This window comes from Lipotes vexillifer, unplaced genomic scaffold, assembly GCF_000442215.2.
Source record: "Lipotes vexillifer unplaced genomic scaffold, Lipotes_vexillifer_v1.1 scaffold89, whole genome shotgun sequence".
Taxonomy (NCBI): domain Eukaryota; kingdom Metazoa; phylum Chordata; class Mammalia; order Artiodactyla; family Lipotidae; genus Lipotes; species Lipotes vexillifer.
Window position 1 is genome coordinate 344,992 of NW_006774453.1, and position 11,620 is coordinate 356,611.

General features: G+C 43.9%; 1 protein-coding gene across 1 annotated transcript in view; it reads left to right on the forward strand.

The window, feature by feature from the left end:
* Window positions 1-11,174: 11,174 nt before the first annotated feature.
* GNPTAB (N-acetylglucosamine-1-phosphate transferase subunits alpha and beta) overlaps window positions 11,175-11,620 on the forward strand; it is a gene marked incomplete at its 3' end in the record, with an annotated part of 72,439 nt that continues 71,993 nt past the window's right edge. The window contains exon 1 of the mRNA XM_007449170.1: window positions 11,175-11,366. Within this exon, the coding sequence (XP_007449232.1) occupies window positions 11,250-11,366 (117 nt within the window). The remainder of the gene's footprint in view (window positions 11,367-11,620) is intronic.

Consider the following 11,620-nt stretch of genomic DNA (forward strand, 5'->3'; position numbering starts at 1 on the left):
TTGCTGTTTGGGGAGACTCTGCTTTGGGAAAGATCCCTGCTGTTCTCCTTACTTGCTGCAAGTAATAAATCTTTCCTTCTCCTGATCTTTGGCTTGGTTGTGTCTATTGTCTTGATACCTACCAAGAGGTGAACCCAGTTTTGGGGTAACATTATTACTGTAGAAAGAGTTTCAAAGTCTCCTTTAGAGTAAAAAGCTCCATGATTCAGGAATGGCGTTTCTCTCCCTTGTAAATATAACCCTAAGGCCTAGCAAACTACCTGGCACATAGTAAACCCTTGATAAAAAATATTGACTTGTTGAATCTATATGTTAGGGGAACCACTGACCGAAACCACCCACCCTGGCCAGGCCCAATGGTAACAACTTTCATGAGTTATCTTACAACAGGAGGTCCTGGTAAGGAACGCAGAAAGAACAAGCTACCACCAACCTGAAGAATTTGGGAAAGGTCAAAAGGAGAGAGGAGACGCCAGTCCATACGTCCTACCAAACTCCCAGAATCCTTCTCACTAGAATCCATCTTGGCTGAGTGATGCGTGCGCCACCAGGATGGACCGTGAGTCAGAATGACTGGCCAGAGACAACCCAGAAACTAACCCCATTACCATAAAACCCAAGACTGCGAGCCACGTGGCAGAGCAGTTCTCCTGGATTTCCTTACCACCTGGGTACCTCTTCCCAATAAAGTCTCTTGCTTTGTCAGCACGTGTGTCTCCCAGACAATTCATTTCTGAGTACTAGACAAGAGCCCACTCTTGGGCCCTGGAAGGGGTCCCCCTTCTTGCAACATATATATAGAGCAAGTTGTGGATCAATATATATGAGAAGATATTTTAAATGCAACTTAATGGTGAAGTGTTTAGGGATGATGTGTACTGATCTCTGCAACTTATTTTGAAATCCGAAAAAATGGACTGATGAGTGGGAATTGGCATAGCTGTTTGAATAGATATGTGAAAAAGCAAATAAGGCAATGTGTTAATAGTAGAATCTAGGTAGTAGATGAGAAGGTGCGGGGTGGGTATTGTACTTTCAATAAAAAATTCTTCAACTTTTTAAAAAAATAATTAAATCTGCAAAAACAATTGTCTGGAAGAATATGTATCCTGTTGTCAACAATGGTTACCCCTTGGGATTGGCAACAGGGCCTTGGAGAGAAGGAAGTCATTAACTTTTTACCTTATATGCTTTTATTGTTTTTATTTTTATGAGTGTGAATTGTTTTGGAACAATAAAATTTAAAGGTCAATTTGTGGGAATTCCCTGGCAGTCCAGTGGTTAGGACTCTGTGCTTTCACTACCAAGGACCCGGGTTTGATCCCTGGTCGAGGAACTAAGATCCCACAAGCTGTGTGGCATGGCCAAAAAATAAGTAAAATAATAAAGGTCAATATGCAAAAGAAAAAGCAAGAGGAAACATTCACAGAGAAAAGAAATAGGACGAGAGCTATAGGAGATTTTGTCTTCTTTGACCTACTAAGAACGTAACACTTTCATAATAAGAAAACTAAACTAAGACTGAGTTAAAAACAAGAAGATAGGGCTTCCCTGGTGGCGCAGTGGTTAAGGGTCCTCCTGCCGATGCAGGGGGTGCGGGTTCGTGCCCCGGTCCGGGAGGATCCCACATGCCGCGGAGCGGCTGGGCCCATGAGCCATGGCCGCTAAGCCTGCGCGTCCGGAGCCTGTGCTCCGCAACAGGAGAGGCCACAACAGTGAGAGGCCTGCGTACCGTAAAAAAAAAAAAAAAGAGAGATATTAAAATTCATAGAGATAATGCACAAAAGTAAATATTTGCTAAGCAGACAGACATTTTTGATTCTTACCCACATTTATTAGAAATTATTTGCACGGAAAGTAATTCATTGGTAAATTTCACCAAAAAGAATAGTTTGACTAACAGTTTCTGTTCTTATTACACTCTTGTTACTATGATCTTTGAAGCCTCAAGGATGTGCTTGCTGGAATTGGACCTTCTTTGGAAATTATCATTGTGGGTCCTGCCACTTAGAGGTGAAATTGAAACCAAGCAAGACCCTGAAGGCCCTTCCCAGGTACAAGTCTCTCCACATCTCTAGCTTCTTGTCTGTAGAAAAAGCTTTAGACTTCTAGGCCTTCCCTGAGTTCCAAAGGGCAGACTCAGTTAATGATTGAGAAAATGAAGAAAAAAAGGAAAAGCAGTCAAGTAAGAAAAGTACTAATAACTTGAACAATAGAGTCACAGGACTCCTAGTTCCTCCTGGAAGGATATAGATAACAATCAGATGCATATCCTTGAGTTGTTTTATAGAAACCAGGACCCCTGCTGGATAGAAACTGCTAATCAGACTTGTTGGAACCAGAAGGTTGAGGATTGAGATTTCTGAAATAATCACCTTGTTACCTCACCACCAACCAATCAGATGAATGTCCACAAGCTGATCACACACCCTGCAACCCTCACCCCTAATGTTGCCTTTAAAAACCCTTGCCAGGGCCTCCCTGGTGGCGCAGTGGTTGAGGGTCCGCCTGCCGATGCAGGGGACGTGGGTTCGTGCCCCGGTCTGGGAGGATCCCGCATGCCGCGGAGCGGCTGGGCCCGTGAGCCGTGGCCGCTGAGCTTGCGCGTCCGGCAACGGGAAAGGCCACGACAGTGAGAGGCCCACATATCGCAAAAAAAAAAAAAAAAAAACCTTGCCATCAGGGAGTTCATGTCTTTTTAGCATTAGCTGCCTGTTCTTCTTGCTTGGTGCCCTGCAAATAAACGCTGTAATTTCCTTCACTACAACCCAGTGTCAGTAGATTGGCTTTGCTGCATGTTGAGTGAGTGAAACTGAGTTCTATCCGCATGCCGCGGAGCGGCTGGGCCCGTGAGCCGTGGCCGCTGAGCTTGCGCGTCCGGCAACGGGAAAGGCCACGACAGTGAGAGGCCCACATATCGCAAAAAAAAAAAAAACAAACCTTGCCATCAGGGAGTTCATGTCTTTTTAGCATTAGCTGCCTGTTCTTCTTGCTTGGTGCCCTGCAAATAAACGCTGTAATTTCCTTCACTACAACCCAGTGTCAGTAGATTGGCTTTGCTGCATGTTGAGTGAGTGAAACTGAGTTCTATTAGGTAACAAAATGTGTTGAGTATTTGTTGTCAAAACCTGTAATTTGGACAAGGGATTTAAGCAAGTTTTAGGCCCATGTCTGAATCATTCATTTATTCATTTTACAAACATTTGCTGAGTCCCTACCCTAACAGAAACCTGATGGGCATGAAGAAGTATGAGGAGTAGACCCTGCCCTAAAAAAGGCTTACAGTCTTGTTCAAAATACAAGTACGCACTTGAGAATCTCAATAAAAGCATGATGCAGTGTTGCATACCATAAAACCATGGCACCTCACATTTATGGAGGATCTTTTTTTATTTTTTAATTAAAAAATTTTTTTTATACAGCAGGTTCTTATATAGAGGATCTTAACCATTATTTGGTTCAACCTCATGAGATGGTTACTGTCAAATAAGGGATAGAGGATTTACAAGCAGAAGAGATCACTGACTGAGGGTCAGAGTGATTTCTGAGGTTCCAGCCTAAGAGTCTGTGAGAGTAATGGTACCATTGATAGAGGCACAGAAGGTAAAACAGGGAGGTGATTTAGGCACCAAGATGATGAGATCTGTTTTAGATACTGAATTTGAAGGAATAGGACGTTAGATTGACTATTCTCCATTTGCTCCCAGATTCATTCCCATACCCTTTGCTGACCCCATAAATGGCTTTTCCCAGCCTCTTGTAGCTTCTGCGTGGCTGGCTTCATTCCTTCTGATAATGCCTGCATTTCTAATCCACGACTGCAACTCCTGTTGGGCAGCTCCTTTTCCACAGCTCCAGCTCTCACTAGATTCTGATAACACCATTTCCTTGAAGATATTGTTAAATATACCATTTCCTTTTAGACATTTCCTTACAGGTATTATAATTTTGCCATGGAATGAAATGGAAAAGGAGAACAGCAGAGGGCAGAGGTCTAGTCCTCATGGTCTGGACCACCTAGAGAGGACAGGAGGACACAACCCAAAAAAGGAATTTATCATAGATACTTAAGGGGAATTCCCTGGTGGTCCAGTTAGGACTCTGTGCTTCCACTGCAGGGGGCCTGGGTTTGATCCCTGGTCAGGGAACTAGGATCCCACAAGCCTCAGGGGCTGCCAAAATAAAAATTTAAAAAGATACTTGAGAAGAATCAGGGAAGTATTCTGTTCTGAATACCAAAGTAAGACAACATTTCAAGAAGGGGTTTGTTTGGGACTTCCCTGGCGGTCCAGTGGTTAGGACTCAGTGCTTTCACTGCTGAGGGCCCGGGTTCAATCCCTGGTCAGGGAACTGAGATACACCATGCTGCCTGGCACGGCCAAAGAAGGGGGTTATTGAAAATATTACCAAACAGTGTAGGATTCATTATTTCAGTGGTGTTTTATTATTTCAGAGAGCAGGGTTTGGGTTTTTTTTTTTAGCACTTGGTTTAGAGTTGAGGGTAGTTGTCTCATCAGAGAGGGCAGTTTTAATAGCAGCAAGAGTAGAAATCAGGTTGTCAAAGGTTAAGGAGGAAACTCAATTTAAGATTTGGCATGGGATTTGAATTGACATTTCATCCAAGAAGACATACAAATGACTAATAAGCATCTGAAAAGATGCTAACATCATTAGTCATTAGGGAAAGGCAAGGAGGTACAAATCAAAACTCTACTAAGTGACTATAAATAAAATGAGAGGTCAGGGGTGGTGGTGGTGGTGGAATGAATTGGGAGATTGGGATTGACATGTATGCACTAATATGTATAAAATGGATAACTACTAAGAACTTGCTATATAAAAAAATAAATAAAATAAAATTCAAAAAACAAAATGAGAGACGGTGCCTAGTGTTGGAGAGAATGAGAGAACACTGGAATCCTCTTGCATTGCTCCTGGGAAGGTAAAATTGTGTAGCCACTTTGGAAAATGGTTTGGCAGTTTTTTCAAGTGTTAATGTAAACTTACCACAGAACTCAGCAATTCCGTTCCTTCATATTTACCCAAGAGAAATGAAAACATAAGTCCACCTGAAGACATGTATGTGATTGTTCACAGCAGCATTACACCTAATGGACCCAATCTGGAAATGATTCAAATGTCCAGTGACTGGATAAACAAAACATGGTAGGAATACAGTGGAATGCTGCTCAGAATAGCAAACAAGTCCAAGAGAACTTTTTTTTTTTTTTTTGCTGCTCTGTGTGGCTTGCGGGATCTTAGTTCCCTGACCATGCCCTCGGCAGTGAAAGCACAGAGTCCTAACCCGTGGACGGCCAGGGAATTCCAAAGAGAACTTTTAGGGTTATGAAAATATTCTGAATTCTAAGTGTGGATTATGGTGATGGTTGAACAACTATAAATTTACTAAGAACATTGTTGACCTAAAATGTCTCAATTTTATGGTATGCAAATTATCTCTCAATAAAGTTGGTTTTTTTAAAAAATGTTAACTAGATAATATTCTAGGAAATTGAGGTAAAAGAATTAGGGCGGTAAATGGATACAGAAGCCAAAATATTGTTTCATGATTGCTCAACAGACACTGAGGCTTTGACCCATAACTTTTTATTTAATATTTTTAGAGAGGAACTTATCTCAATATAAAAGAATGTTTCATGTTTTTTAAAAAGGAATATTTCTAGCTTATCTAGAGGAACTTCTCAGAATTAATTAGCAGTAAATCTGCACATTGTGAAGTGAAAATAAAGTCAAAAAGAATGACTTTACGCATTGAGTCTAGACAAGTATGAAGTGGGTTGGGAAACATGAGCAAAACTAGTTCTGTCTCATCTCAATTGCAGTTTTAATGCAATTAAAACTGCTTTAAATTGAGGACTCAAACAGGATATCAGCCCTGGGAAGGAATAGAACTGTCCACATTGCAAGGGAGGGAACTTAGAATGTAGCTTTTAGAGTTTTGTTTGTTTCACATGCACCTCACAATGGGGCAATAGAGAGAAACCGGCAGCTAGTCTGTACTTTACGATAGAAGAAAAGACAAAAGAAAATAGACTTTTCTTTTTCATGAGCTTCCCTCTCTATTCACACTTAACACTAATCATTATTAACCCTTTCCCTTGGTACCCCCTAGAGATTCTTACCATAATCATTTACTAACCCTTTTGGCCTGAAATGTCAGAGGCATCAGTTATATTGCCTTCTACTGTGATATTTGCAGTTCAGATAAACTAATTCTGGAATTTGGTGCCCTTAACTATATAGTTGGTATCACTTGGATTTATACTGTTTCCTTAAGATTGGTAACAGTCACTATAATAAATTTAGAGCATTAGCCAAAGCACTGTAGCAAAATATCGGAGTAACCCCTGCCAATCTTCTAGAAGGCAGACTGTGTAAGATACAAGTCTTCCTATTTAATTATGCACTTAACATTGCAATGAGTTAGATAATCAGTGTTTACGGATAATCAAATACCTATGTTGAGGGACTTCCCTGGTGGCACAGTGGTTAAGAATCGCCTGCCAATGCAGGGGACACAGGTTGGATCCCTGGTCCAGGAAAATCCCACATGCCGCAGAGCAACTAAGCCCGTGCGCCACAACTACTGAGCACGCATGCCACAACTACTGAAGCCCGCATGCCTAGAGCCCATGCTCCACAACAAGAGAAGCCACTGCAAAGAGAAGCCCGATCACCACAACGAATAGTAGCCCCCGCTCACCGCAACTAGAGAAAGCCCACGCGCAGCAATGAAGACCCAATGCAGCCAAAAATAAATAAATAAAATATGTATGTTGAGTGCTCATTACTTTGGCTCTAAGGAGCAGAAAACTAAAAACCAATAAAAAAAAATCATGGAGATCAGAAAGTTCCAAAGATGTGAGGATCAGGAAATTGATACAACTGTCAAACAGAAGGGTAGGAGTTAGCTTTTGCAGGTAGGTAGATTTTGTAACAGTATATCATGGTGGGCTTGATATTGATCCTGGGAAATAGTTGGAACCTGTAGTTAAATGGATAGCTCGTGAGAACTTAAATGGGGAAGTATAGGAGCTGGAGCGGGGTGGGCAGAGAGAGAGAGAGAGAATATATATTCTTTTTGAGCAAACCTGAAACTTTCACAAAAATTGACCATGTACTAGGCAACAAAGGAAGCCTCTATGAATTCCAAAGTGTCAATATCATATGAAATACATTCTTTTACCTTGTTTTGGTCAGATCGTTATTTGTAGACTAAAACATCTACTCATTGATTTAAACAGAAAAAGATTCAGTTGGTTCATCCATGAACCATTAGGAGGGATGAACAAAGATTTTATGTTGAATTTGTAGGAAGTGCTCCCCAAACCTCAGCTGAACTGAGCTACAAGGGAGCTGTGGACTCTGCCACCGTCGGGTAAGAGCAGACCAGGACATCTGCTACAGAGACAGGAAGCCAATTCCAGCAGTGCTGGCTTCAGAACGAAATCACACCTGCACTGACTCACTGGCAAAAAACAGGTGCCCTTTGCCCAGCTTCTCACCCCATGTCACTCCCGGATTAAAATCTTCTGTGAATTCATCTTATTAGGAGAATCTAAATTACACCTGGAACCCTAGTTTCAGGGATGTGCCAGTTATCAGTTGTTGCCTCTCAGCTCCGACTTCAACCGTTCAGAACGGGCTCCGTAATACTGGACTTGGACTTGGACTTGGACTCTAAGCCTTTCTCCTTTCTAGTGATTATGTTGCTAAACTTTGCCAGTAGAGGGCGCTGGAGGCATATTGCAGGAGGAAGGGGGCGCTTCCTGATTCCAGAGGGTGGTTTTAGGTTTTTCTTTCACGTGCTGCCTGGTGGGTTAGTGTACCAGTGTGTGGGGACATAGTGGTGCTCTTCCCCATCCATGAACATCCAGAGAGCCCAAGTTACCACCTTAGCCTAGGTCTGGAACCATCTTGCCTCGCTTCCCCTGATGTGGACACCGTGCGCCCCAGGCAGGGCATATGCAGTGGAGCCCCACCTCCCAGAGTGCACCTGCATTCCATATTGACATTCATGCGATGCAATAAAATTAGTACTTAGAGGGAAGCTTATAGTTTTGGAACATTTATGAAAAACAATAAAGACTAAAACAACTAGCTCAAGAGCAACAGAGAAGGGAATTCCCTGGCTGTCCAGTGGTTAGGACTCCTTCCTTTCACTGCTGAAGTTCCTGGTCTGGGCACAAAAATGCCCACCCTGGGTGCGGCCAAAAAAAAAAAAAAAAAACCTAGGAAAAAATTGAGACAGACGAAGAAGTAATATACAAAATGAAACAGAGTAAATAACAATAAACATAACAGAAATTTAAAAACCTAGATGACTTGAGTACATTTCTGGAAATCCCCCAGCCCAAATGATCTAGGTCCAGACAGTTTTCAAAGTGAGTCCTACCTCAAAATTTTGGTGTGCTCTTCATAATATTCTTTTTTTTTTTTGCGGTATGTGGGCCTCTCACTGTTGTGGCCTCTCCCGTTGCGGAGCACAGGCTCTGGACGCGCAGGCTCAGCGGCCATGGCTCACGGGCCCAGCTGTTCCGCAGCATGTGGGATCTTCCCGGATCAGGGCACAAACCCGTGTCCCCTGCATTGGCAGGTGGACTCTCAACCACTGCGCCACCAGGGAAGCCCCATAATATTCTTGTTTCCATTAACAACATATTGAAATTCAACTCACCAAAACTTCAATAATTCCAACTGTGTACTTGATACTTTTATCAGTTCAAAATATATACATTCATCCAATAATTTTTATCAATTGGCTACTACAGGCAAGGAACAATACTAAGGGTAGGGATACAGTTATGAATAAGATGGGCAAATCTCTTGCCTTTATGATGCCTGTATGGCATAGATGAAACCTACCAAAAAACCCACAAGTAAAAATCAGGTAAATAGAATAATGTATGTTCACACTAATGAGAAAAACATGTATATTTGTTTATGTGTACATGATATATTTGCATTCACAAAAATAAACAGTGGGCCATGTTATGTTTTGGCTCTTGGAATTCTATCAGAAGGAACGAAATTTCTTAATAATTTTGTTTTATTTGATATTTTGCAAAATAATTAAAAGCTGCCCTGGCTTTCTTTTTTAGGATAAAAAAAGAAAGGCATGAGGTCATTTACAACTGACCTGTGTTTTATGAACACACACTGTATATCCTGAAAGGAGGCAGGGGACAAAATTAAAGTATGTTGTCTGACAACAAGCAAGTATTTCAAACCTAAAGCTGAAAAGTAAAGGCATTTCATAATGTGAACAGTTTATTTTACTTTTTAATTTATTTATTTTAACAACTTTTTACCTTGAGTAAAGCAAGGACTCAGCTAAATATAGATGTATCAGGAGTTATTTCAACTTTGCTTAATCAGCTAGTTCAAGCTCTTTGTTTAGGTTCAGTTTTCTTATCAAGCTTAAGGTAAGGCCTTCCAAATACACCATCTCTATATTCAACATTTATGTTTTGCAGGCCCAGGGCAAGAGGCTCTTCTTTGTGTAGGATTGTTTATTTTGGTTGCTCATTTTTCATCAAGACTGAGCAAAAGGTGACTCAGAGATGGATGGTGTTTTGGAGCCCAACACTTAAAGCATTCTCGTCTCCTAAGTTTCAAAACCACTGAGAATGTGGTATACGTACAGAGAGATGGAGATCAAAGCGTCAGCTTTAGTACTGACAGAGTTAATTGGAGAATGTTGTTCACCTCTTCAGACAAGTGGGCAGCCAATATTTTCTCCCTGAATAAGACAGACTTTCTAAGCCCAGGCCCAGGCTGGGACACAGGTGCTCCTGTACTTGGCAGATAGGGGATCAGAACTCCTGTCTCTGGCAGAGAAGCTCAGTTCCTTGCAACCTCACCAGTCAGGTACCTCCCTCTTCTCCTGGGATGAGGGGTGGAAAGACACCAGGAGTGTTAATAGAATGTTGAGAGAAAAAAGTGTATCTTGAAATGAAATATTGTCATTGCAAACCCCTTGAGTCTTAAGACCTCTGGTTTTATTCCATTATGTGGTACTGTCTAAACCCCCTCTTCTACCTGAAGGCCCTGCTAGAAATCATCTGGTGCCAAAGTAGAAGTAACTGACCCCCTTTGCATGGGCTCCTGCCCGCATGACTTCCAGTACATCGCATGACTTCTATCATAACAACTTTTTTTGTATTTAGTGGTTTATGTGTTTATCTCCCCAACTAGACTCTCTGGGAACAGCGGCCAAATCTAGTTCTTTTTTAAAAATATTTATTTATTTATTTTTGGCTGTGTTGGGTCTTCGTTGCTGTGTGCAGGCTTTCCCTAATTGTGGCGAGCGAGGGCTACCCTTCGTTGCGGTGCGCGGGCTTCTCATTGCGGTGGCTTCTCTTGCTGCAGAGCATGGGCTCTAGGCGTGCGGTCTTCAGTAGTTGTAGCGCACAGTCTTAGTTGCTCCACGGCATGTGGGATCCTCCCGGACCAGGGCTGGAACCCGTGTCCCCTGCATCGGCAGGCGGATTCCTAAACACTGCACCACCAGGGAAGCCCTAGCTCATTTTTGAATATCCAACACCAAGCACCATGCCAGGCACCGGACACTAAATACATATTTAATTAATAAATAAATGAATAAATTTAGGTTTTGGCACATTTAGCCCCCAAATTTCCTCTTTCAAACAATATGGTTAGACAGCCAGAGAGGAAAGGAGGCCCATAACAGCATCTCCTCTTAGGGCTGTGAAAAACCATGATTTCCCAATTACTGTAAACGCAGGAAGGGTTTTGTGCACCAAAACATTCGTGTCAATATGGCACCGTCTGGGTCGCGGCCTCCTTGCAGAGGCCAGCCCCGGCCCGGTCGCCCGCCCGGGTTTCGAGGATCCCAGCCAGGCCGAGAGAGCCCGCGGCGCACGCGCAATCGGGGAGGGCACTCGGCTGCCCTCCGCCCCTCCGCCCTGCAGGTGGCGCTGCTGTTCCCACCGCCGCCGCTGCCGACCCCGTCTCTAGCTGGGCTAGACTGGGGCGGCGCCGGCCGCCTAGCGGGCCGCGCGACCGCCTCCGCCGCACCGAGGGCGTGGGCTCCCGGCTCCCGGAAATCCCCACGTTTCCCTTTAGGTAACCATAAGTTTGTTTTCTATGTCTGTGAGTGTATTTCTGTTTTGTCAATAAGTGAGGAGGCGGCGGCGGCGGCGGCGGCGGCGGCGGCGACGTCTCCGGCCCTTCGGGCGCGGCGCGGTGTGTCGGCGGCCGGGGTGATGCTGCTCAAGCTCTTGCAGAGACAGACCTATACCTGCCTGTCCCACAGGTATGGGCTCTACGTCTGTTTCGTGGGCGTCGTTGTCACCATCGTCTCGGCCTTCCAGTTCGGAGAGGTGAGTAGAGGCGCGGGAGCACTGGCCGGGGCGCGCTGAACCCGCACGACCCCACGGCGCCCCAGCCCCGGCGCGCTCCACTCTTGCCTCGCCATCCTCCCTGCAGCTCCGGGGACGAGCTCCAGAACCTGCCCTTTCCCCGGGGGCGCTGCGAACTCTGAGCTCCTCTCCGGGCTGCGGTTTCAGCACCTGGGGTCCAGACCTCGCCCTCTCGACGGTTTGGGGGATACGCGCTCCTTCTGCCGAGTCTCTTT